General features: G+C 43.4%; 1 protein-coding gene across 4 annotated transcripts in view; it reads left to right on the top strand.

Annotated features, from left to right (window-relative positions):
- INTS4 (integrator complex subunit 4) overlaps positions 1-27,751 on the top strand; it is a 54,378-nt gene that overhangs the window by 11,021 nt on the left and 15,606 nt on the right. For all 4 annotated transcript variants that reach the window (XM_026651672.2, XM_026651673.2, XM_026651671.2 and 1 more), the window contains 13 exons: positions 20-205; positions 1,636-1,686; positions 3,061-3,149; positions 3,473-3,593; positions 4,331-4,402; positions 5,457-5,631; positions 8,180-8,385; positions 10,024-10,166; positions 14,292-14,407; positions 16,063-16,196; positions 17,008-17,165; positions 21,519-21,612; positions 25,750-25,830. In XM_026651672.2, coding sequence (XP_026507457.1) covers positions 20-205; positions 1,636-1,686; positions 3,061-3,149; positions 3,473-3,593; positions 4,331-4,402; positions 5,457-5,631; positions 8,180-8,385; positions 10,024-10,166; positions 14,292-14,407; positions 16,063-16,196; positions 17,008-17,165; positions 21,519-21,612; positions 25,750-25,830 — 1,626 coding nt within the window. The remainder of the gene's footprint in view (positions 1-19; positions 206-1,635; positions 1,687-3,060; positions 3,150-3,472; positions 3,594-4,330; positions 4,403-5,456; positions 5,632-8,179; positions 8,386-10,023; positions 10,167-14,291; positions 14,408-16,062; positions 16,197-17,007; positions 17,166-21,518; positions 21,613-25,749; positions 25,831-27,751) is intronic.

Here is a 27,751-nt window from a genome sequence, read left to right as displayed (position 1 = left end):
CTTCTATTCCATTACACAGTATCTGACGGACTCGTCCCATGGTGTCAGAAACAAGTGCCTCCAGCTGATTGGCTATCTTGGATCTGTGGAAAAAGGTGCCACAAAAGAAGCTGAAAGCCTGGCTACCAAAGATGTCCAGAAGATAATAGGGGACCACTTTAATGACCAGGACCCTCGTGTTAGGACTGCAGCTATAAAAGCGATGGTAAATGCTGCTGCACACTTAAATGTATTAGGAGTAACTCAAGAAAACTTGTAAGTGGTTGTAAATTGAGCCAGAAAAACTCAAACAGGTGATTCATTAAGTCATTGTGGTAAATGTGAGAATTAAAGTTACCCAAGTTTCAATTAAATTGGCCTAGAACTAGTGTGAGGGGAATATCCAGATTCTTGTACAATAGATTACTAGGGGATAAATATATATTTTGGAAGTTTATCATTTTAGTGACTTCAGATTTTTTGGTGTGTGTATATAACAAAATCAGGCACATTCTGATTAGCAATAAATATGCTTTCCTTGCTTTAGCTTTGGTTATGGTCAATACTGACCACTCCAACTAATGCTTGTTGGGATATAGCGTCAGAAGGTTGCTGATGGAAGAAGAACTAGTTCAGTAACTTGAAAAATCCAAGAGAAAGTTTATGCTTAAAAATAGTGTTTCTGTAGTGCTCAGTAATCATGTTAACTGGGTGTTCAGCAACTGCTAGTAAGGTAAACCCGTTTCCATGTGGGGATGGAGGATATTCAAATTAACACGTGTTAAACTTCTGAAAAAGAGGCAGCATTTAATACAGGATTTCAGTAGGGTCTGGTTGGGATCTCCCTCTGCTCTTTCCATCCACTTCTGTTGTATTTTAATAACTCTCTTTACAGATATTTTTTTAAATGTGTTCATGTGACTTTTTATGGTTAAATTGAATGTCCAAACCTAGACTCTTATTACCAGGACAATTTACTATCACAGCACAAAAGCCTCCATCGTTCTGTGGTTTGAGACCAGAAGGCATTCTTTGGAGGCACCAAAAAACCTTGTCCATGACTGTTTTGCTACTGTTCTAATATTTTTTCTTCGTTTGTAAATTGTAGTCTGCAGAGGCTTGTCTAGAAAAGATCAATGCTTTCAGATGACAGCCTACCGGATAGTCTTCCCATGTATAGGGAACATATATAATTCTATCTTACTATTTATACTTCAGAAACTCATATGGAGCTACAGTATTCCGTGTAGAAATTGTCTGTGGTTGCTAGAGAAGTTTCTACAGCTTTGCTGGGTCAGTAGTTGAGAATGTTTTCAGGACAAGAATTTATTGAGAATTCATGTTGTCAAGCACAACTCTTCAAAAGACTGGAGAAAGATGGTGTTATTGGAAGCACTAATGTAAAAACCAAGTATGATGGAGACAAACTTTATACCAAAGTCTACATAATTATTTATTATAGTAAGATGAGAATATTTAATTCAACAGAGGTCATGTAATGGTTGAATGTAGCAGAGAATCAACTACTGTAGCAAGCAATTATTATGGGATTCAAGTCAATGGTAATCAAATGGCAGAGTCAATAGCAATGAAAATTGACTATCTTATTTAAAACCATGTGGTAATGCATCTATTTGTTTTTTCTCCTTTTTATAGCTGCAGCTACATGAAAGAGGATTAAAATTGCAGCAGACTATTTACAGTCAGGTAATGCCTTATTAAATATTGTGCAAGTTCCTTTTTAGCTTCTGTGACAAAGTAGTTCAATAGGAAAGGAAGTATATTCAAGGATAGTGAAGCTGTGGAGATGATGTAATTTGTGTTCAGCGCATGTAGTTAGGTTATATGTATCATTGCTTTTGGTAACCTGAAAATGCAAGTCTTTTTAAAATCCTAGTTTTCTCAGCTACAATAGTCCTGATAGGTATGCTTACTTTTACTGGAGGAGGGAGAGGGTTGCGGAAGAGGTGAGGCATTTTAGTAATTATGGCCCTGATCCTGCAGTCTAATCTTTGCAAGTGGAACCTTGCACACATTCAGAGTCTTCCAAGCATTCCATGGCCTGGGCCCAGGATATTGAAAAGACTGACTGAAGCGCTGGGACAAAGACCTGGTTGACCACTATGCTCCTCTGGCATCATGGAACTCTCTACTTTAAGAGTAAAGCTCATCTGTGCAGGAGACAGAACTTTCTCCGGGGGATTGAGACTGTGGAATGAACTCTGCCAAGAGCTAAGGACCATCACAAACCCCTCCACTTTCTGCTCCTAGTGCAAAGTGCATTTTTTTTACCTGTCTTCTCTTATGTAAACTCATAGCAACAGGTATATTTATTGGGAGGGGTGGGGGGAAACCCTACCAAAACAAGATACTCCACTGCACATGAAGAGAGGATGAGCGACCAAACATGTGGCAGGTGTGTAGTCACATTGCTTAATGTACTACTGGAAGGTGCTCATGCTATGGTGATGAACGCAGTATAAGAACCTGAACAGAATTAAATAGTTTCATTGATGTTCCGATGAGGATGGGGTCTACCTTCATGGATAAAGTTTCAGGATCAAGGCCTATGAAAATGAGAATAATATGGAGCATAGTCAGTTGTAGTGAGGACAGGTGCTGTGCAACATTCTTCACATGTCTCTGTGTAGTTCAGCCAGTCCTAGAGCTCACCTGAGCAGAGCTAACCAATCTGATAAGTATTGCACTGGATTTGTGTAATGGACAAAGGTCTGGTAGGACTAGGTTGAGATAACCAAATGCATTTTGATTCCTAACCTGACCTAGCTGGTATAGAATCTGTACTTTATCATATACACCTCAACCCCGATATAACGCTGTCCTTGGGAGCCAAAAAAACTTACCGCGTTAGAGGTGAAACCGCATTATATCGAACTTGCTTTGATCCGCCGGATTGCGCAGCCCCGCCCCCCCGGAGCACTGCTTTACCGCGTTATATCCGAATTCATGTTATATCGGGTCGCGTTATATCGGGGTAGAGGTGTAAGAGAGTTTAATGGAAGCTTAAATGTAAACCTGGTGCAGGGGTTTAAGATTAATATTTGGAAACCTTCATTTCAGGCTTGCAAACTGCTCTCAGATGATTATGAACAGGTACGCAGTGCTGCAGTTCAGTTGATCTGGGTCCTCAGTCAGCTGTATCCTGAGAGGTATGTGCTGTATGCAAACTGATTTAAGAAGTTATACAGGAAGGGAATAAGCATGCTAGTTCTGAAGGTTTTGTCTTAGAGAAGTCCCTTACGTAGTGGTTTGAAAGGCTATGTATATTAAATTCCTATAGCCTGATAAGCCAAAAGGGGGTTGACATGTTGGACTAGATGACATTTTTTTTTTATTTTGTTCCTAAGATTCCTTATGTTATATAGTAGTAGTACAGCACTGTTTGTGTCATTGGCCTTTGTATAAAATGTGTTATCCTTCATGGCAAAGTCTCAGCACAGTGATTTATATTGTGTGCCTTTGTCTTATTCAGCATTGTACCAATTCCTTCTTCCAATGAAGAAATTCGCTTAGTTGATGATGCATTTGGAAAAATATGTCACATGGTCAGTGATGGCTCATGGGTTGTTAGAGTGCAAGCTGCTAAACTGTTGGTAAGTTTCCTTGTTATTCTTATGTCCTCTTGGTAGAAGGTCACAGTATGTTGCCTTTTTTGCCTATGTTTGGGAAAGAAGGATGTGAGGAGAGCATTAATGTTCTGACTTTTGTTTACTGGATTTGCTGGTTGATACTGTGTATGATGTCAGTGTCTAGATCAATTGATTTCTGCCAAAATTTCAAGGCAGTTTTGAGGGGAGAGGTGGCGCTAGTGTAGATGCAGATCCATTAGAAAATAGCTTCCCAGCTGGGGATTCACAGCTGTTCCCTCCTCTGCGCGGAATGGACTCCTCAGCACAACCAAAATCTCATTTATGGCCCCCAACTTCAAAGCCAGGTTTTTAGATCCCTAGCTAGGACCAACTAATAGATGGAGAACAGGAGTACTTGTGGCACCTTAGAGACTAACACATTTATTTGAGCATAATTTGTTAGTCTCTAAGGTGCCACAAGTACGCCTGTTCTTTTTGCGGATACAGACTAACACGTCTGCTACTCTGAAACCTATAGATAGAGAGTGGGGTGTTGTGATGAATTTATATGCGGACACTCATAAACTCTTAAAAGCTCCTATATACTGCAATGATGAGCACTATATAAACCCCTTGAAATACAGAAATGAGTGGTCGCTGTGCTGGGGTGTGTCACTTAGCAGATTCTATTGCCTTACATTCATAACCATCTTGGTTCTTCACATAATGTGTTTTTTGTTTTTGTTTGTTTTTTTCTTCAGGGATCTATGCAGCAAGTTAGTTCCCATTTCTTGGAGCAGACACTTGACAAGAAGCTGATGTCAGATTTGAGGGTACATAAACCTTGTCTTTTATTATTTTGTCGTCTTCCCCCCCCCGCACCCCTAGCATACTCAAATTGCACAACAGGTATGTTAATGTCAAACATACTTGTTTATCTTTTCCATGCCTCAGGGCAATTGAGAGTTGATTGATTGTGACAGGTTGACTTTAATCTAACAGAAAATGAAGCCTAAACTGCTTCATTAGCTTTTGTGTTCTTGTAATAAATCACTCCTGAGGCTGTTGAGGTTTCATTGAGGAGAGAGTGGGATTAGCATGCCATCTTGACACCATCTTGTTTTAGAGCTTCTCTCTTATTTATTGTGAACAGAAAGATTGTGTTCCAGTTTTGGGAACATGCTATAGTACAAGATCTTACAGGATTGCCTTGGCAGTCATTTCAAATAACTTAATGCTTAGAATTGGGACTCTTGGGGTTTTTTTGTTTTTGTTTTACCCTGACTTTATAGTTGATTCATATAGTGACCTTGGGCAAAATCCTTCTTCTCTTTGGCTCAATTTTTCCATCTACAAAATGGGATAACTCATCTGTGTCTCACAAGGATGATGGGGCTAAATTCATTAATGTTTTTAAAGTGTATTGAGATCCTTGATTGGATGGAAAGTGAACGTAAGGCTTTGTCTGCACTGGGCAAATGAAGTGTGTTAGGAAATGTGCAGACATTTTGATTAACACATGGTTTAATGCTAGTTAGTATCTAATATAGACAGACAGTCATGTTAAAGTGGTAGGGCTTAACTGCAATTTAACAGGGGTAACCAAAGAATCGTGTTTAACGATATGTTAATTAAACCACGTTAGATATAATTCTTTTCCCAGTGAAAACAAAGCACAAAATATTGAGTAATTTTTCACAGAAGAGGAGGATAGCTTTCATGTCTCTCCGCAATTACATCTCTTCCTCCTATCCGTGTTGAAGCCTCTTGCTATAACCTTGTTATGGAACCAGAGCAAGTCAGTTAATGCACCAATAGTTCCTTTAAAATTTAATAGTCTTTATGATACATCTGGGTTGTAATCAATCATAATATTTGTTTTCACAGCGGAAGCGCACTGCACATGAACGAGCCAAAGAGCTTTACAGCTCTGGGGAGTTTTCAAGTGGCAGAAAATGGGGAGACGATGCACCCAAAGAAGAAATAGACACAGGCGCTGTGAACTTGATTGAATCGGGAGCTTGTGGGGCTTTTGTTCATGGCCTGGAAGATGAAATGTATGGTGAGTGTTAACTTTGTATGTGGCAGCCAAAGAAAGGAGGATTTGAATGTAAAGTTGCTAACAGACTGGATAATGTAACTTTCCAAAATTCATGTTGCCTGGAACAGATCTTTTTTTTTTTTTTTTTTTTTTTTTTTTTTAAAAAAAAGTTGGTTATTTTTTGGTTGGTTTTTTTTTTTTTTTTTTTTTTCATTACCATCTCGGTGAGGGTGAGCAAGTAGATTTTGTTCCCAGATGGTAAATATTCATGACTTTGCAAGACTGAATTAATGTTATCTTAGCACTTTGGACAGGCAAAGCATTCTGTATTAGGGTACCCTGAAATCAATCATTTTTTATAAGCAGTTAATTTAGGTACATGTGTGGGGGAAAGAGTGTCTACTTCTATTGTTCAGGGACCAGCTCCAGCTCCCACTGGATGTGTTTTTATTGACTTCAGTAAGCTAGATTGGGTCCTAAATTGGAAACTTTAATTGCTAGAAATGGACAGATTCTCTAGAGTCTAGAGAAAGGGGAAACTACGTTAATCTTACAACAATTTAAAGCATGTTCGTCCTCTCTCACTGGAAATAGTTTTAACAGAGTTGGCCAGCTGTAGTTTGGAGCACAACATTGGGACCCAAGCCCGGAAGTTCTAAACTTGGCTATGACAATGACACTGACCTTGTTGATGGGACTCACCAAGGTCACTTCACCTCTCTGCCCCAGCTTCCCCATCTGTGAATTGGGAATAATTCTTACTCCTTGTATCTCCACGGGGCTATTGAGAGGCTTAATGTTAGTGAAGTGCCTTGAAGATGAAAATTTCTATGAGCTGTAATTGTTGATTGTTACTTTTAAAATTTATCGCATGGATGGAGCGACATTAGAAAGTACAGGGTGTGCTCTAAAAAGTATCTCTGTAAAATCACTCTGTAACACATTGCTCTATGAGTTCTGTATTAGGCTTGCTCAATTTGCAATTAAAATTACGTGATGTTTCTGTAAAAATCTTTCTGGGATGTGAAAAATAACCTTGGTTCTTTCTGGCTTAATAATAAAGATTTTTCACGTGGAACCATTCTGATTTCCATACCACAATATCCAACTTGCTGTCACATAGATTTTTTACTCTGCCAAAGGTAGCATTTCTATCAATGAAGAATGATTGACTTAGAATACACACAGATCTGGTGAACTGATGTGGAAATTAATTATTTACACAGTCACCCCTCTGACCATTACTGCACTTTAAGTGCTTCTGGCTACAATCCCACCTTATACACAGCATTGCAGCCTTCCCATGCACTGATTTTTAATCTGTATCTTAGTCTGCCTTGTCAGAGCAGTATCAATGAAATGTGTTTTAATCTCTGCTGCCTTGACTGTAGTGAGTAGGTTGGTGGATGAGGGGAAAGGATCTATAAATAAGCAGACATCTTTCTGTGATAGTATTTTTTCCAGTTAATCAGAGGCATCAGGAATCACACCATGTTTTTCAAGAACAATAGGCCTAACATGCTACATTTGCAAGTTAGAATTCAGTGTTTTTTGAAGCTGAGCTTTTTTGGATGAAAAATTGAAATATCTTAGAACATGTCAGATTTGGTTCTGTCGTTTTTATGATCGCCATTCACAAAAGCTTGCAGAAACTAGATGAGAGTCTTTTGCCTTCATTTAGTGAATTACATGTGGAGGTACTTCAAATACCTACAGTGTTTTTTACAGCACGAATACATGTTGGCTGTTTGGCTATCCCTTCAGGTCTTTCCAATAACATGCATATTAATCATTCACATGGTACCTCTTCCCTTCTGAGAGATCACACAGCCCTAAATAAAGCGTTCTCAAACTTCATTGCACCGTGACCCCCTTCTGACAACAAAAATTACTACAGGACCATGAGGTGGGACCGAAGCCTGAGCCACCCAAGCCCCGTCACCCCGGGGGAGGGGCAAAGTCAAAGCCCCACTTCCCCTGGCCGGGGGACCCAGGCAGGGAGCCTGTAACCCGAGCCCTCAGGCTTGGGGTTTGGCCCCGAACCCCAGCAAGTCTAAGCCAGCCCTGGCGACCCAATTAAAACGGGGTCGCAACCCACTTTGGGATCCCAACCCACAGTTTGAGAACCACTGCAGGGTTCACTTCTTCTGCTATTGAAACACAGTCACCCTGGGGTGAAATGTAACGTTTGTAGAGAACCACACAGCAAGTGAAGGAAGGATGTGAAGAACACTCTAGACAATTGAAATGGCAGGAAGACTACAGGGAGGCAGAATGTAATTATCCAAACCCCTACTCCTGCAAAACACGTCATGGCTCTCTAATAATAAACTTTTTTTTATTTCCCACCTGAAAATACCTTCAGTGTCACTTCAAATGGTAGCTTGTGCTGTTCAGAACTGGAGTGAATGATACCTAACTGAATCACCAGAGCTGTGTCTAGATTTTCCTTAGTGGTCTCCTATCAAAATTCTTACCCTTGCATAGCTTGAGGTCTGGCCACTAGGTGATATAGCTTTTGACCAGTATTAAAAATAACCCCAAATAAGATTTTTTTTCCTTCTTTCAGAGGTTCGGATTGCTGCAGTTGAGGCCCTCTGTATGCTGGCTCAGTCTTCACCATCTTTTGCAGAGAAGTGTCTTGATTTTCTAGTAGACATGTTTAACGATGAGATCGAAGAGGTAAGATTGCAGTCGATACACACGATGAGAAAAATCTCCAACAACATAACGCTGCGAGAGGACCAGCTCGATACCGTGCTAGCTGTCTTGGAGGTAAGTGTTATCTTTGGAAAGAGCTTCCCATGGTCATTGTCTTTGATCTCCTGGAATTTATTACCTTTGATTTTTTGTATGAAAAGTCAAGATATATGCTGATACAGAGTATGGTCTAAACTGTCAAAAAAGCTAAAGTTGGATACCCAAAAATCAAGGCACCTAAAATCACTAATCATGTTTGAAAATTTAGTCCAACATCTTTTTTTGTTGTTTGTATTTCTACGCTGATTTATCACTCATGTTATGCCAGCTGAAATGTGATAATTGATGCTTTATATAGCATCTCTGATCCTGAAGGGCTTCCGAGCACTTTGGCTAATACTTTCCTTGCAATCCCTATGCCTGACCTTGCATGCGGTGTTTTCATTGTCTCTCTCAAGTCCCTCCTTAGAACACACTTTCTTTGTGAAGCTTTGTCCGCTCAGCAGTGTTATTTTATTTAAAAAAAAAAACAAGACAAACACCGAACATTCTGCACAGCCCTGTGATACTTCCACCCTTTGATCACTTTGTTTAGTTAGACTGAGATTCTTAACACCAGGGCTTCTGTTTCTTCTCATGGTGTTGGTGTTCAGCAAATCGTAAATAAAAGAAGAAAAAATCTACCACTGAAATGCAGCCACCTCTGGAGCAGAACACAAAATCTTTTTAACAGCACACAGTAACACTGCATAAGTACTGGTAAAGAGGAAGAATAATGTGTGCATTTGAAACTACAGAGTGTATTTTAGGCAGGTAGAATGTAATTTTTCAAATTGGAATTCAGCTATGGCACAATAGTAAACATATATAAATAGAGCTATAGGACCACCATGTTATGGTGTATGTGAAAGGTGACACTTCTGGCAGCAAAGTGCCTCTTGAAGTGTTTTTCTGCCTTAAAAGGTGACTGCAAAAATGACATTGTGGGATTCTATATTTATTGTCTCATTGGATTCCAATATTAAGCTTTGTGCAGTTCAAAAATTAAAAAGATCCCCCCCCGACTGCCAGCCTGGAAAACTCAACCTAGGAACTGAGAGCCATGCTTGGCTCTGTTTATCCCATACATCATCTCCAGTAATAGATTTTGCAGGCCAGAATATGGCCTTCAGTGACACCTTTGCAAACCCATTTAAGGCTGCCTGGGGCATAATTTCTTCCACTGAATTGAATGGGAATTTTGCCTGATTAAGGGCCTGCAGGCTCTAGCTTCAAATGCTGAATAAAGGAACACTTCTTCCTAAATGGCTAAATGTAGTTTTCAGCCATCATCTGCTTGGCCAGGCAATAATTACCCAGCACCTCTAAATATCTACGAGAGACTTTGTGCCTGAGGATACTGTTTGGTATATTTACCACTCCTACTGATTTTCATTTGAGAGAGTGAAGAGTGGAAAAGTTTTCATCCGTGAAAGGCAGCGCATGTGTAAGTGAGACATCTTGGCTGAGTTCAAAAGAAACAGAGCCTGCAGCAGTTGGGCTGGACTGATGTTCCTCTGGGTTTTGCTGTAACCTACTAGAAATAGCCATTGAATTTAGGGAACCTATGGGACTAATTCTACAAGCCAAGTAAAAAAATCAACATATTTAAAATATATGTATATATGCATAATATACATGTGCATGCTAATAGTTAGAGCTCTTGGTTTTTAGGATTCCTCCCGAGATATTCGGGAAGCACTTCATGAACTACTGTGCTGCACCAATGTCTCAACTAAAGAAGGCATTCATCTTGCATTGGTGGAGCTGCTGAAAAACCTAACCAAATATCCTACTGACAGAGAGTCCATATGGAAGTAAGTATTGCTTTTCTACATGCTTCTTGTCCACTTTTTTTAGCTTTCATATTTATTCTAATAACCAAGCCCTAAATCCAGTTAATGTTATATTTAGCTGGGGGGTACAGTTGCTACTCGTATGATTTCTTGTTATCCTGTAAATATTCTGAACAGAAGTGGTACTAAGCATTTTTCACACTGACATCTGAAATAGAGATTCTTCTTCGAGCGCTTGTTCATGTCAATTCCAATCAGGTGTGGGCGCGCGGCGTGCACAGTCGTCGGAAAGTTCCCTTTGCCGTTCCCGTCAGGTCGGCTGTGGAGCCCCCTGGAGTGGCGCCTGCATGGCACTCAGTATATGACCCAGCCGACCCGGCCCCTCCTCAGTTCCTTCTTACTGCCAGTGACGGTCATTGGAACTGTGGTCGCTTGCCTAGCAAGAGCTTCCCTTAGCGTTCTTTCATATAGTTAGCTTAGCCTAGTTTAGTTGTAGTTAGTCTTAGTTGTTAGTGTGTTTATATTGTATGTAGTGAGGTTTGGGAGTGGGGTATCCCAACCCTTCTCCCCCCCCCCTTAGGCCCCGGGGCGTGCCACGGTCCCAATGCTTTAAACCCTGCAGAACCTGCAGCAAACCTATGCCAACGAGCGACCCCCACAACTCATGTCTGAAGTGTCTGGGGGAGACACACCAGATAGATAGGTGGAAGATCTGCAGGGCTTTCCACCCCAGCACTAAAAAGGAGCGAGATTTCCGATTGAAGCAGTTGCTCATGGAATCCGCCCTTCGTCCCCAGTCTGCTGCGGACTGCCAAGACCCTGCACCGAGCACATCCATACGGAGTGCCCCGGCATCGGTATGTGACACGGTGCCGAGGAAGGACTTTAGTCTAAGAGACCCTCTGCACCGGCGCTGTCTGGCACTGCAGGAGGCACAGACAACCTGGCACCACTCACATTCACCGATGCTGTACAAGTGGCGTAGACAAGCCGACGGGGTGCTCCACGGCGCAGAAAACAGCGGGACCTGCAGACGCGGTACCAGGGTGTCCTGTGAAGGTGCCCTCAGCGTCTAGGCAACAAGAGTCGGCGCCATCGACTTCGGTTCCCACGAATGGACCGTTGAGTACAGTGCACAGCGACTCCCGGGATGGGCAGTGCCAGGTGGAGGAGTTGGAGTTACTATCCACCCCAGACACTTTTGAAGCTGTCAGAGACTTGATAGAGATGACGGCTCCTCAGCCCCCAGTGATCAGAGGCCATCTAGAGGCAAGCTGGCCATGATGCGGCAGTCACCCTCTCCGGCCCGGCGCCGTTTGCCTCAGCACCGCTGCAGATCGCCATCCACAAGTCACCATTCTCCAGCAGCGGACTCCACGAAGGGTTCCCCGGCACCAGCGGCACGACGCTCCCTGGCACCGACGAGGGAGCAGCAGCGATCCCCGGCTCTGAGAGAGGACTAGCACCATACCCCTGGCACCGCTCCCCGGCAACAGATCTAAGACACCAGTCCCTAACACCGGATTCCCGGTTTCAGTCCCTGGCCCGGGCATCTCAACACCTGGCCCCTGCATGATGAACATGGCGCAGGTCCCCAGCGTAGCACTATGTGGCGTCACCGTGGTCATCTCAGTCGAGATCCATGTCTTTGGACTCAGATGGTGACTCGCACTATTCCCGTCGCAGCAGGCATAGATCCAACAAGCGATGGAGGGAGGCGCCAATGGCATGGCAACCCCCAGTGGCAGCCTCCGGCACAATGGCCTTTTTGGACCCCCAGGGCTTACCACAGGCCCAGGGCTCCTTTTCCAGGGGCTCCCATTCAGTGGCCTCGGAGCACCGACCATCCCAGATAGCCAAAAACTGGCCTACGCCCCGTGGTTCCGAGGTGACCTTGGCGCAAGCCCCACAGCCAGCCCAGGTCGCCTCCGAGGCACGACCCATTGCAAGGCCAGGCTACTACCACCTCGGCTACGGTTGCCACAGGGCCCCAGACGCTGAACGGGAGGAGGGCAGAGAGCCAGAGGGTCAGGAGGATCCTGTACCACCTCTGGCCTCCTCATCTTCGTCCCCGGATGAAGCGGTGGTGGGAGCTTCAACCTTGGGCCCTCCCCCAATTGACCACAGGACCCACGGCCAGAGGGACCGTCCAGGGTAGCTCTGGCACTAATAAAAATTATCCAGAGCAATATTAAGACTCTCTGGCAGACCCTTGCCTCAATCCCGCCCACCGCCAGGGGGGTAGAGTCAATAGTGACTTGCTCCCTTCTCTATCTATCGTGGAAGGTAGCCGTCCTGGTGGCCATCACATCAGCTAGGAGGGTGTCAGAGCTAAAGGCCCTTACCTGTGAGCCACCCTACACTGTCTTCCACAAGGATAAGGTGCAACTCAGGCCTCACCCAGCCTTTCTTCCCAAGGTAGTGTCACTCTTTCATACTAGCCAAGACATTTTTCTACCTGTCTTCTATCCTAAGCCTCATGCCAGTAGCCATGAGCAGAGGCTACACTCATTGGACATTCGGCAAGCGCTAGCATTCTACATCTAGTGCACTAAGCCGTTCAGGAAGTCAAACCAGCTGTTCATAGCGGTAGCAGACCGGATGAAAGGACTCCCGGTTTCATCTCAAAGAATATCTTCCTGGATCACATCCTGTATCTGCACATGCTACGAGCTGGTCAAGATCCCAGCCCCGGCACTTACGGCACGTTCCACGAGGGCACAGGCCTCATCAGGGGCATTCCTGGCCCAAGTCCCGATACAAGAAATTTGCAGGGCAGCAACGTGGTCCTCGGTGCATATGTTCACCTCTCATTATGCTATTACCCAGCATGCCAGAGATGATGCAGCATTCGTCAGAGCGGTGCTCCAATCAGCGATTCCTTAACTCCAACCCCACTTCCAGTGTAGAGCTTGGGAGTCACCTGATTGGAATTGACACGAACAAGCACTCGAAGAAGACAAAACGATTACTCACCTTCTCGTAACTGCTGTTTTTTGAGATGTTGCCCATGTCCGTTCCAATACCCACCCTCCTACCCCTCTGTCGGAGTAGCCAGCAAGAAGGAACTGAGGAGGGGCCAGGTCGGCAGGGTCAAATATTGAGCGCTATGAAGGCGCCACTCCAGGGGGCTCCACAGCTGACCAGATGGGAGCTGCTAAGGGAAAACTTTCTGAAGACCGTGCACGCAATGCGCACACATCTGATTGGAATGGATGTGAACACATCTTGAAGAACAACAGTTACAAGAGGGTAACTGTTTTTTGTACCTGCATATGTGCTTGTCTGCTTGCATAAAGGAGAATCTCACTAAGGACCATCCTAGTGACCAAATTATAAACAACCACTTTAAAGTATTCACATGGTTTCCAGTACAGTTTAGTTCAACCTAAAACTAACCTCTACTAAACCATATATTTCTGGTTACGTAAAAGATTCTACTAAATATTGGCTTTGTTACCTTGTTTTTTGGATCCTATTATACCAGTTGACAGCTATATTGTTTATGGGCACACTGTGGTTTTGGGCGTGGGGAGGGTTCTACTTGAGCTCCATAGCAAACGTTGATTTTCATGTACAATACCCAAGAGAGTATGCTTCTCATTGTTTAAAATGAGAAGCAACAAGCAAGTTATTACTATAGAAAATGTGGATTCAAATTGAACTTTTTTTTGACGCTTAGAAGCATTTATTTTAAACTGCTTTTTCTAAAAGCCTCTTACAGCATATTCTGGATATTTAACAAAAAAGAAAAGAAAAGATTGGTAAAGGTGGCATGGTTATTAATTTTTGTAACATAGCACCCCAAAGTGTGTTTGGTATTTTGCAGCAAGACAGGTTCCTACTCCCAAAGTGATTACAATTTAAGTAGACTGTGTTAATTGTTGCTCCTTCTTTTTTCTAATTATGTTTTTCAAGCTATATTTTCAGTTTCATTAGCATTTGATGGGGTGCAGCAAAACTACGACTGTTAGTTCTTCAGACTGTCATTGGATGTGTATGCGCAGTGCCTAACTCTCTGGGGCCCTGATTCTGATTGGGGCCTCTCGGGGCTATTGTAATATAAATATGAAATAGTATTAATAACACCACTGTTTTGTTAAATCTTCCTTTACTCAGAAATGTTCTTAACCTGTGTATTTTCAGGTGCTTAAAGTTCCTGGGCTGCAGGCATCCTACTCTGGTGCTTCCACTGGTCCCAGAGCTGCTGAGTACACATCCGTTTTTTGACACCCCAGAACCTGACATGGACGACCCAGCCTGTATCCTTTTTTTTTTCCTGTCTGACAAAAAGTCCTTGCTGACTTGGTAGAATAATTATACGTATTTTTGTAATAATCAGATAATTATACTGCTTCAGATGTAAACTCTTACAGCTATTTCAGTATGCAGTGTTGGTGTAGCCATGCTGGTCCCAGGGTATTAGAGAGACAAGGTGGGTGATGATAATCTTTTATTGGAGCAACTTCTGTTGGTGTGAGAGACAAGCTTTCAGGTTAATTAGTGTCCCAGACCTGAAGAAGAGCTGTGTGTAAGCTGGAAAGCGTCTCTCTCTCTCTCTCACCAACAGAAGTTGGTCCGATAAAAGATATTACTTCAGCTATTTCAGTGTCCATTGTTCTACTCTGTTTTATTACCCATCCAATGGTGGGGTCAGGTTTTGGAAGAACTGTTGCCTAGTTCAAATGCCAGCAGGATCAAATTAGTCCTTTTTCCCTCTGAGGTGAATAAACTAGGTACCTTGCAATTTGTTGTGTGTGTGTCTGACAGATAAGTCCTTTAAAGATCAAAGTCTGCATGAACCTTAAAGATCCGTTAGCCCTTTCAGTGAGCGGAGGGTGTGCCATGGAGCTTTTAACTAAAACTTCCCCTTCTTCCACTGTTCTGCAGTTCTGGTTGACTGCTGTCTTTCACTCCAGAAGTGGCTAAATTATAATGGAAATATAAGTTTATAGTTTGTGGGGCACTTTGGTTTTTCTCCTAAATCTTGAATAAGTTAATGTTTGCACTGGGACATCTAAAGCACTGTATGTGCTAAGTGTTATCGTCATAATCATCATCGTTGGCAAAGGAAGGTGCTATAGAAATTTAAAATTATATTTTTCTTCTGTTCATTCTCCTCACTGCTCATCTCTGTAATCGCGCACACACAATTTTGTTTAAAATGCCTGAGAACAGTTACACTGGAACTACTCTCTCCCCTCTCTACTTCTGTGAAGTATAGTTTCTGTCTCGTGCACCGTCCACCAGAGCTTCCTGTGCAAATATAACTAGAATAAACCCTTTTAGGAATTGAAGAGAATCTGAATTGAATGCAAGGAGGGGTTTACACCTAACCAGATGGCTAATGCAATTAATTGAATACATTTGTCCTTTTGAGTAAAGGCTTGGAGAAAGTTGAGTAAAGAGGACTCCATTTGAGTTAAATTGTTTCTCTTACTCCAGTCCAAAATATGTTAGTTTACAAAATCTTCTTCAGATTACTTCCTAACTATAACTGGTTGATGCTGGTGGTGTCCTTGCACCAGTCTGTCAGTGGAGCATACTGTAATGTAGTACACCTCTATCCCGATATAACGCTGTCCTCGGGAGCCAAAAAATCTTACCGCATTATAGGTGAAACCACGTTATATCGAACTTGCTTTGATCCGCTGGAGTGCGCAGCCTCCCCTCCCCGGAGCACTGCTTTACCGCGTTATATCCAAATTTGTGTTATATCGGGTCGTGTTATATCGGGGTAGAGGTGTACCTAGTATCTAGGCAGAGAGCTGTTTTGATTTTTTGCTCCACATTCTTCTCCTGTTGTACAGAACTTTATAAATAATCTCCAGCAAAGGAAGTGTCCAATGTTTCTTTAACTTGCAACCCAGGAGGATCTGAAAATGACCATTTTTTCCTTAACATCCCACTTCAATAGATATTGCTGTTCTGGTTCTCATTTTTAATGCTGCTAAAACTTGCCCAACAATGCCAGCGCTGTTCTCGGATCATACTTTCAGACACTACGCCTATCTTCGTGACAGTCTCTCTCATCTTGTCCCTCCATTGAGAGTAAGTTGTTTTTGGGGTAACCAATCATTCTCTCGGTCGCTGTGAATATTTAATGAGAACATTGTTCACTCGCCACTGGTGTAACTTTTTGTTTTCAGAAGACTGGTTTTCCCTCAGGGGGGTGAATGCTGCTGTATTTGTGAAGTGTGTGTAATGAAATATTAACTCATTACAGTGTGGATTTTGTTATATTTTGGGGTGTCTGAGAGAATAATCAACTTATTTTTCCATATAAAAGAGACGAGTATAATCTAGAGGATAGAAAAGGTGACTAGGAGGCAGGACTCCTTAGTTCTTTTCACTGCTCTGCAGCACCTGGGTGAAATTCACCCCTTTGCAGAGGACCTGCAACAAGGCCCCTGCTTGACATCAGTTCCACTTAAGCCCTGTACTTATGGGTAGGATTGTCCCGTCAAGCTGTATGCCCCCATACCCCATTGGCCTAGTGTGCCCCCTCTACATGGTGGAGAATTTCACCGTGTGTGATCTTGGCAAAGACACTTTAACAGCACTGTGTGTCACTATCCCCGTTTTATAGATGGGGATGCCGCCTTCTCAGGGGTTGAAGTTTAATGGTAGAGTGCATTGAGATCCTTGGATGGGGCGGGGTCTCTAGAACTGCAAAGTGTTTGTATAATGAAGATGTGAAACTGAAGGTGTTGATGCAAATTCTGAATTAGAAAAGTATGTTGTAGTTCCCACTTTGTAGAATTCTTGTTTAAATGGTGACACACAAAATTGTGACCAAGTGAGTTTTGTCATCTTGATTTAGCTTTTTTGTTTTTGTTTGTTGTTTTTCCTTTTTGCTCAGTTGCCAGGTAGAAAACTAGTATCCTCCCCTGTTTCCCCCAGTGTTACCCCTCATGAAGATCCTTCCCAGCAGTTCCTGCAGCAGAGTCTTGAGAGAGTTTACAACCTTCAGCACTTAGACCCACAGAGCACACAGGAGCTGCTTGAATTCACCATTCGGTAAGGCTGTGTACTTTTAAGTGTTTTGAGATCTAGTGGTGAAAATAAGAGCTAAGTATTATTATTAATCATTGTCAGGAGAATTGTTATAATTCCCAGCTTTCTGAAATGTCTACTGTGGTTCTAGATGTTGTTTCAGTTCCCAGTTTGGGCTCTTAGACTGAACCTTCTGAAGAGAATGTTGTGAACAAGATTAGGCCCATATGAAGTGAAATGGGTGGTTCCAGACCTATTTCTGTTCAGTTGCAGTTGACACCTGTGACAGTCTCAATAGGGGCCATAGCTTTAACAGGCATGTAGAGAGAACTGCCATCTTGTATTTAGAGAGGAGGTCCTTCCAGGACAGGATAACGTTGGGGAAACTTGCACTTCACAGAACAGGAGCAGCACAGACAGGCAGGGCCAGATTAATGCAGGGGCTTTAGGGGCTGCAGCCCTGGGTCTCAGGCTAAGGGGGGGCCTCGCAGGCCCATGGGCCGGATGCGGCCCGCTGCTGCTTTTCATCCAGCCCGCGGCATGTCTCCGTGCCGCTGGACACCAGTCCCCGAGCCTCAGCGCCCCCCTGGGCTGGAGCTGCAAGCACCGGCTCACCGATGTGCCCCTGTGGCCTCTAGGCGAGGGGTGTTCAGGGAATCTCTACGCGCTGCCCCTAGCACCGGCTCTGCAGCTCCCTTTGGCTAGGTACCGCAGCCAATGGGAGTTGCGGGGGCGGTGCTTGCAGGCACGGGCAGTGTGCATCGTGCAGAACGGCCTGGCCCCTCTGCCTAGGGGCCGGACATGCCAGTCACCTCAGGGAGCAGAGCAGCGCGGAGCCAGGGCAGGCAGGAATCCTGCCTTAGCCTTGCTGCACTGCTGACCAGGAGCCACCCGAGGTAAGCGCCTCCTAGCTGGAGCGTGCACCCCGCACCCCCCTCCTGCACTCCCACCCCAGCTCAGAGCCACCTCCTGCACCACAACCCCCTGTCCCAGCCCTGAGGCCCCTCCTGCCTCCAAACTCCCACCCAGAGCCTGCACCCTGAACCTCCTACTGCACCCTAACCCCCTGTCTGAGCCCTGGCCCCAACCCAGAGCCCCCCCCCTCCAGCTGGAGCTGTACCCCTCCCGCACCCCAGCCCTGAGCCCACTCCAAACCCCCAGGGGCCCCACAAAATCTAATAGCCCTGGGCCCACAGGAGAGTTAATCTGGCTCTGCAGGCAGGGGATAAATAGGACTTTTGTCTCTAGGATGGTCAATAATATCCATGGGTTCTTTGCTTGGTGGCCCACTCTGGATCACTCATTTTGACCCTGTGACTTGCACACCTGTTCCCTTTTGTTCAATTTTTGTCCCCTATACTCCATTGATTTCTGAGTTCTGTGACCCCTCACTCACTGGAGGGTATAGATTTCCACTGTTTGGTGGGTTCTGCCCACCAGTCCCAATCGTCAAATAGTCTGGTCCTTTTCACCCATACTAAATTCACAGGAGAGATTTTCCCCCAAATAGGCAACGTTATTATGCACCACAGTCTGCTTTGTATAGATAAGGATTCAGTATGGCTTTTAAATGAAGGTTTTGTGCTGCCTTTTCCATTTCCAATTCATCTACTGGTTGATTGATTTGCATGAACAAAAGACTTGGAAAGAATTTTTTCCCGTGTGCCTTGTCTCCTGGACAGGAAAAGGATCCTTAGTTGAGTGGCAGGAAAGTACTGGACAATGCAATGAAAAAGATCTCAAATGTGGATGCAGCATTCCATACAGGTTTATTTTCTCTCCCAACTTACCTTTGCTGTACTTGTAGCCATAAATCACCTTTACAGCTACTCACTGTAAGGAATCAACTATGTGGTATTCATTATTTAAAACATGAGTGTGAAAGGTGGATGATGCGTTTCTGGTCCCCAGCTGTTCAGAAACTACTGCACACACAATAAAAATTGTCTTGGGAATGTTTTAGGAACTAAATGTTGTGGCTGTATGCAGGTGATTTCTTAGCAGAACATCTGAAATCTCTGAAGCACAAAACAGCTATGGAAAGCTCATAGGAGCTGTGAATGCTTCCCTAAGCTGGCGACAAGACGCACTTCTGGCGTGTGTATGTGGCAGAGGGCCACATGTGCAGCTTGTGCAAAGAGACAGCTTAATCGGGAGACAGCATAGCTGTGCATTGGGAATTCATGTAAATTATCTCTATATCTGCCTTTCTTCTGCGACTACAGGCAGTACTGCAGTCCAAGGACTGTACTAAACTCCTTGCCCTTTGGCTTTTTTGGGAGGGAGGGAGGGACTTCTGTGCTTTTTAAAATATATTGAAACAATTTTTGGGGGTGGACAAGATGCTGCTACCTTGACTGTTGGGTGGGGAGGGGTAGAAAGAGTTCCTAGCAGTAGGCTTCCTCCTTTCTTGTAATTACTGGTAGCTGGGGAAGCAATTTTCCTTTCAGCCCAGTGAGGTGGTATTCCCTAGTGCTTAGAGCACATGACTGAGAGTGGAGGTATCACAGGTTTTTGAGCCAGTCACTTAACATCTCTGATATCTCTGCCTCAGTTTCTCTATCTGTACAGTGGGGATCATGCTTACCTTGCAAGGGTGTGGAGGCTTAATAATGTTTATACAGAAATAATTATGGAATTGTCAACCACAGAAGCTTTGAAGATGGTCTTCTAGTTATTTGGCTGATTATTAGCCAGGGAAGAGCTCCCTCTCCTCCCATTAGGATGTTGGGGACAAATTGAGCGTGACATGATGACTGGGCAGTAAGGAGTCTGCAGTTCTTCTCCTTTTACCCCTCCCTTCCCAAGGAGAAGGGTGAACTTGACTGGCTGTGTAAACCCCAAATTGGCTTTCTTGCAATTGCATCTAAGGAAGAAGCTGCCCCTCTGATTAGGAAGTAGCTTCTCTGGGTACAAAGATCGGGATTCTTTCAGACCCTTTGCACAGACATACCTACAGCAGGGGGATGCAAGAAACCAACACAATGATTTAAAAAAAAAAAAAACTGGAAAGACTAAATTACAAAGCAAAATGCAGAATGAAAAATTAGAAGGCGGACTCTGTATTTTGTATCTCTGATTTCTACAGAACTGAAGATAAGATTTCTTTTTTTAATAGAAACCCAGATTTTGTTTAAAATTCCACACAAACTGGAGTAGTAAAACTCTGCATATTCAGTTAGGGTTTGTTTACACAAACATTTAATTCACAGCAAGCTGGGGTGTGAATCTTCCACACACTAAGTGTCCCTGAGGATCCTGCTGACGCACTCTAAAAGTTCATTTAATGTGCTTTGATCTATCCCACTTTGAAACAAGAGTAGATTAAAGTGCACTAATGAACTGTTATGCACATTAGCAGTGTCCACGCTGACATTTAGTGCATGGTAGGCTTGTATGGGGTAAATTTACACCCCAGTTTATCTAAACAAAATGTGTTGTAGATGTGCCCTTAGTTTGCCCTGTCAGCATAATCTAGGCATGGGTGTGGCTGATTGCTCTACTGGTATTTGAGCAATTACCTGTTACAAGAGCTGTAACCGGCTCTTGTAAACTATACATCAGCCAGGGGTAGGCAACTTATGGCACGTGTGCCAAAAGTGGCATGCGAGCTGATTTTCAGTGGCACTCACACTGCCCGGGTCCTGGCCACCGGTCTGGGGCGCTCTGCATTTTAATTTAATTTTAAATGAAGCTTCTTAAACATTTAAAAAACCTTATTTACTTTACGTACAACAATCGTTTAGTTATATAATATGGACTTATAGAGAGAGACCTTCTAAAAACATTAAAATGTATTACTGGCACGCAAAACCTTAAATTAGAGTGAATAAATGAAGACTCGACACACCACTTCTGAAAGGTTGTCGACCCCTGCATCAGACTTACAAAATAAGTTGTATTTCAGAAATGCAGCTGTGTTCCAAATATAATTGGCTATATGAATCCAGTATGTTCTAAGCTATCCCTTCTAGCTAGCATCAGAAGAAAGATTTCCCAGCAGTTTAATACAAGTTGGTTGTTTGCTGCTCTACAAACATCTGGAGTGTTTGCGGTAAATCTGGAGCCACCATGCTGTATGGTTCCCATAGGGATGCAGAGTAATGCAGGATGACAGATTAACTGCTGCTCATATCAGCCTACAAGAAGGAGAGAGAAGCTAAAACAGGTCCCCAGGTGCAGGCTGCTCTGCCATGCATGTTTTGCTGCTGTTAATGGGGTGGTTATAGGGGTGGGCAGAGGTAAAATACAGTAATAGTTAACTTCGGCCTTGCCACTGTTGCAGGATTTGGAATGTGTTAAAATTGACATTTTTACAGTGCTTTATGGTGGTGGTTTAAGGTATCTGAATTTTGCATTTTCTCTTATTTTCTCCAGTGACCTTCAGAGGCTTGGAGAACTTCAGTCAGAACTGGCAGGGGTGGCAGACTTCTCCGCAACTTACCTTCGGTGTCAGCTGCTCCTCATCAAGGTTAGGCTTCATCTGTGTTCCTAGGGCCTAGAATCATGTTGTAATTGGCTGTGTGTGTTTGCCAGCGCAGTGCTGGGCAAATCTTGCACTTACCATATTTCATGTGTGCTAGTGAGTCTAACCACTTATGAAGTCTGCTTTAGGAAAAGTGATTTATGTGAAATCGTGGATCCAATGGTGCTCTGAGCACAGGACTGGAAGTAAAGGGCTCTTGGGTTTTGTAGCCTGATCCTGTAATGGTTGCCAGTGGGACTCATTTAATGAGAGGAGTGTACTAGGGTTCCCAGAATCAGATACAACAGAATCAAAATTGACAAGTTCAGTATCTTATAGGGAACTCTGGGGTGTATGGCCAGGGCACTCACACACACAGCAAAACACAACCTTAACCATCTTTATTAATACAGTTACTAGAGAAAGGAAAGCCCCAAAGCAATAGCATTAATAGAGTATTAGAGAGATCTTAAATGTTATCTCTTGTATAGCATATGTTCACAGGCTTATATACGCATACCACCAGATCTCCAAGAAAGTGGTAAGAGACAAAGGACAAGCCCTGTTTCTGGCATGCCAAATGGGTCCGATGGACTGGATCCCTAATGCTTGAAGATAGGTGATAGATTATAGCACTAAAATATTGAAGGGTGGAGGGCTAGCTTCCTCTTCATGTGGGTTCTTGCTTATATAGAGCCAGGGTTGCACCATGAATATTCATATAAGTACCCAGTCTCCTCTGTCCATATCCAACTTCCTTGCCCTCATAATAGTGGGGTTCCTTTACCTGGTAGGCTAGCATATTAATCCCTATATGCTCATTACCATATTGCTAAAGCAAGTTTGTGGTTAAATATCTACCAACGATCCTATCCTAAAATATCCAAGCTTAGTATCAGTTCCGTATTCTTAGGGTTGCCTCATCTCATTTTATGCCAACTTTTCTCTTAAGCAAGCTAGTTCCCCAAAATCTAAGGTGACTGTTGGGCCACTTTATCTATGCAAAAGGTCATAGGCCTATGCTTCATTTATGCTAATTTGCTTAAGCCAGTGTTTTACAATATGCAGGCCTGTAGGTTCCTTGAGTTGCTGCTAGGTAAAATCAAGGCTAAGCTGGCTCTAAGGGCTACAGTTTTTAGCCCAGCTCTGACACTGCTTCCCCTCTGTGCCTTTAGGCAAATCAATTAGACCTTGTTTATACTGTGATTTCAGCCACCGATGTGGCTCCACTGATCTAAACCATGCACCAGGGGAAACTTTGTCTACACAAGGGGTTTGCACAGTGCAGCTACACTGGCTTGAAATCCCAGTGGAGACAGGATCACTGACCCTTTGTTGACGATGGTCTTTGGTAATGGTTCTAGCGGAACTGGTGCTGAAAGTAGTTTGCCTGCTGATGGAACAAAACTATTTTCAGTACTATGCAGAAAAGATTCCTAAGACTTGGAGCAGAGTCTTCGTTGTGCTCTCTGTTATCATATTGGAAACAGTCCCAATAGCAGGTAAACTGTTTTCATCCACTAGGACAACCGTTGTCAGCAGAAGGTCAGTTTCTTAGCATAGAGCAGAACTTAAATTCTCTGCCTCATTTCTTCATCTATAAAACAGGAATAATACAGTAACTCCTCACTTAACGTTGTCCTGGTTAACATTGTTTCGTTGTTAGCTTGCTGATCAATTAGAGAACATGCTCGTTTAAAGTTGCGCAATGCTCCCTTATAACTTTGTTTGGCAGCTGCTTGCTTTGTCCACTGCTTGCAGGAAGAGCAGCCCGTTGGAGCTGGTGGTGGGGGCTTGGAACCAGGGTGGACCGGCAGCCCCCCTAAGTTCCCTGTGTGGCAGCCGCCCAGCAGGCTATCAATTGCCAGGCAGTTCAGGTGTCCCTCCCCCCACTGCCGTGTGCTGCTCCTACCCTCTGCCTTGGAGCTGCTCCCAGGAGCCTCCTGCTTGCTGTGTAGAGGGGTGTGGGGAGAGGGGTGCTAATGTCAGGGTGTCCCCCTTCCCCTGCTCCTTCCTCCCCACTCCTGTACCCCATTTCCACAGAGCGGGGGGAGGAGGGACACGACAGAGCTCAGGACGGAGGGAGCTTGCTGGCAGCAGCTGCTGTCTCAACTTGCTGATCTACTTAAAAAGGCAATGTACTTAGAGTGGTGTCAGCGTACTTAAAGGGGAAATGCGCATCTCTCTCTCACATGGTGTGTGTGTGTCTCTGCCATGTTGTGTCTCCTCCCTCCATTCATGCTAGTTAATCATTTAGCAGCAAGGCATTCCCTGGGAAATATCCCAGACTCCACTACCTCAACCAAGCTTCACAATCATCATTGCTGTGTACAGTATTAAATTGTTTGTTTAAAACTTATATCATGTGTGATATATTAAAAATATAGTCTTTTGTCTGGCGAAAAAAATTTCCCTGGAACCTAACCCCTCCTATTTACATTACATCTTATGGGGAAATTGGATTCACTTAACATTGTTTCGCTTAAAGTACCATTTTTCAGGAACATAACTACAGCATTAAGTGAGGAGTTACTGTACTTACCTAGCTTCCAGGGATGTTGTGAAGATTAATTTAATGTATGTACATGCTTTGAATATCTACTATAAAAGTGCAAAGCATGAATGATTTGCAAATGATTCTCTTCTAAAAAAATAACTGTATTGCCTAGTAAAATAGAGGATGGTTATAAAAATGGGAAAAAAATCATTCTTTGCTCTGTGTGAATTTGCCATTTGGCTTCTCTCAATGTTAGGCCAGGCAAATCTTCAAGTAAATTTGCAACTCAAAGAAAGTATTACATATAAGCAGATACAACTCAATGCACTAGTCAATAGTTGGGACAGCAGCTTTTTGCAGAAGCAGTATGTGCTGCCCATGCAGAGAATCAGGGCTTGGGAGTTACCTTGACAGTCCCTCTCCTCCAGGGGGGTGATTGACGTGAACCTATTTACATTGGAGAAGGGGATATGCTACCGTGACCCCCTGGCAAAAATAAGTTCTTTTTTGTAGGAGGTGGGTGGATTCTACTTGAAGGTTGGCTCAGGTGAGGGAAAAGGCAGCGATCTTTCTAAACTACTCATGATTTCATAATACCTGGAAAGACCATACAATTTAAAATCTTAAACAGATTGGAAAGTGAGACCCCTCCAGTGCCACGTCAGCCCCTCCCATTAGGAAATTAACACTCCACTAAAGTATTTTCTGTGACAGAACAGAAGCACTTAGGAGCAAATCCTGCCCCTTCCCAACCTCTCTGGGATCAAGAGGTCTCAGACGTAGAACTAAAGCTGTTTCCTTGTGCATGGGGCTGGTGGACCAGGATTTTAAGAGCTGGTGCAGATAGTGAACACCCTGCATGTTCTGAACCTTGGCTCCCAGGGTGTTGCTGTGCAGTCATATGGAAGGGAAGACTGGGTGGGAGAGGTGGACAGTGTAGGGGGTGGAGCATGGCAGTGGATCTCCCTTGCTGATTCTGTCACAAATCATCAGAAAACAATAGATACTTTGGTACCAGTGTCAGTAGCTGTGATTATCCAGTAGTCTTAGTAACTCACTAAATCTTCTCCATTGTTTTTTGGTGGGGATGGAGCTGCCTACAGAGGTGTCCTAGAATATTACTGGGTCCATGAGCTTCTGAGAACAGGCTGTTATGCTTGCCTGAAACATGATGAGTTCCTGATCTCGGTCTGAGAAAGTGGTGATCATCCAGGATAGGGGAGTGTTTCTTGTTTTCCCAATATCCATATCCTGTATCTTTTAAAGAATACTTTATACTAAAGCTATTCTGGCAAGTAGCTAATAAATTCATACTTGGAGTATAGCTTTTACATGTGAAACCTATGGTGGGGATAAGGTGTATTTGTTTACTTGATTTTATTTTATGGAGTTTTCAGATTCCTCTATTTTCTATTTTGCTCATATTTTTAAAGGCACCCCTGCATCAGGCCGACACATTCTCCAGAAATGAAGAAACTGTGAGTGCTGCCTTTTGAGCAGCAAGGAGGGGTTGTCTGGGAGACAAAAAAACCACTCTCTCTTCCTGTGTTGTTCCCAAGCCCTGTTAGCACAAGAATATAACTTCATTTTCACTCTTAAATTATCGTGTTGGATATTTATCAATATTCCATGGGTTTCTTTTGTAGGCCCTCCAGGAAAAACTGTGGAATGTGGCAGCTCCTCTCTACCTGAAACAGAATGCTTTGGCATCAGCTGCTGCAAAACAGGTGAGATTGTAGGAGCCATGTCTTCATGAGGGCAAGTCCTCTGGGCAAGGACCTTCCCCATATGCCTCTGACTATTTAAGTAAAATAGACTATTTTAGTAATCTTGGATTCCAAAAGTGACATGAATTGTGTGTGAGGTGTGGGATGAATGCTAGGCTGACTTGTCTGTAACTCCACATGTACTGAAGATATTCAGAATTGCTTGGATGCTGTGGGGTGTGTGTTTTTTTTGTTTTTGTTTGTTTTTTAGAGAAAACTACACACACTCAGATAATTGGGTGATATCTAAATTATGAGTCAATCATCTGATTGAAGATATTATGATTATGTAGAACTACACATTCAACATATTTAAATTCCTGTAGGAAACTAAAAGCTCTCTGCGTGTCGTCTTCAGAGGAAGATCTACCTAGGCTGATTTTGTTGCAGTTGAGTCTGAGTCTGACAGTCGCTCACAAGATCAGCTGTGCTAAAGTCACTATAGAATCATAGAAATGTAGGGCTGGAAGGGACCTTGAGAGGTCCTCAAGGCCCGCCCGCCCCCCTTGCCTTAGGCATGACTAAATAAACCTAGACCATCCCTGATAGGTGTTTGTCTAACCTGTTCCTAAAAAGCTCCAAGGACAGGGATTCCACAACCTCTCTTGGAAGCCTATTCCAGTGCTTAACTTCCCTTACAATTAGAAAGATTTTCCTAATACTTATCTTAAATTTTCCTTGCTGCAGATTAGGCCAATTACTATTTTTCCTACCTTCCGTGGACATGGAGAACAATTGATCACTGTCCTTTTTGTAACAGCCTTTAACATATTTGAAGACTGTTATCAGGTCCTCCCTCAGTCTTTTTACAAGACTAAACATGAGCAGGTTTTTTTAACCATTCCTCTTAGGTCAGGTTTTTTTAAACCTTTTATCATTTTTGTTGCTCTCCTCTGGACTTTCTCCAGTTTGTCCACATCTTTCCTGAAGTGTGGTGCCCAGAACTGGACACAGCACTCCAGCTGAGGCCTCACCAGTGCCAAATAGAGCAACATAATTACAAAGGCCAATGTCATTCTGGGGTGTATTAACAGGAGTGTTTCACATACAACACTCCTGTTAATACACCCCAGAATGACATTAGCCTTTTTCGCAACTGCATCATATTGTTAACTCATATTCAGTTTGTGATCTACTATAACCCCAAGATCTTTCAGCAGTACTACCACCTAGCCAGTTAGTCCCCATTTTGTAATTGTGTATTTGAGTTTTTTCTTCATAAGTGAAGTACTTTGCACTTACCTTTATTGAATTTCATCTTGTTGATTTCATACCAATTCTCCAATTTGTCAAGGTCATTTTGAATTCTAATCCTGTCCTCCAAAGTGCTTGCAACTCCTCCCCATTTGTTGTTATCCACACATTTTATAAGCATACTCCATGTCTAAGTCATTAATGAAAACATTGAATAGTTCCACACCCATGACTGACCCCTGCTGGACGCCATTAGATACGTCCTCCCAGTTTGACAGTAAATCATTATTAATTACTCTGAATACAGTTTTTCAACCAGTTATGCACTCATTTTATAGTAATTTCATCTAGATCATATTTCCCTGGTTTGCCTGTGAGATTGTCATATGGGACTGTGTCAAAAGCCTTATTAAAATCAAGCTATATCATGCCTACAGCTTCCTCCCCCCCCCATCCACTTGGCCAATAAACCTTTCAAAGAAGGTGTCAAGGTTGGTTCCCCACTTTGAACTTTAGGGTACAAATGTGGGGGCCTGCATGAAGACTTCTAAGCTTAACTACCAGCTTAGATCTGGTCCGCTGCCACCATTCCCAAAGCTAATTCCCTTCCCTGGAAGCCTTGAGAAACCTTTCACCAATTCCCTGGTGAATACAGATCCAAACCCCTTGGATCTTAAAACAAGGAGAA

Source organism: Terrapene carolina, unplaced genomic scaffold, assembly GCF_002925995.2.
Source record: "Terrapene carolina triunguis isolate 2854851 unplaced genomic scaffold, T_m_triunguis-2.0 Scaffold97, whole genome shotgun sequence".
Lineage (NCBI taxonomy): Eukaryota > Metazoa > Chordata > Testudines > Emydidae > Terrapene > Terrapene triunguis.
Note: the sequence above shows the minus strand (reverse complement) of the source record. Positions and strands in the feature narration are given on the sequence as shown.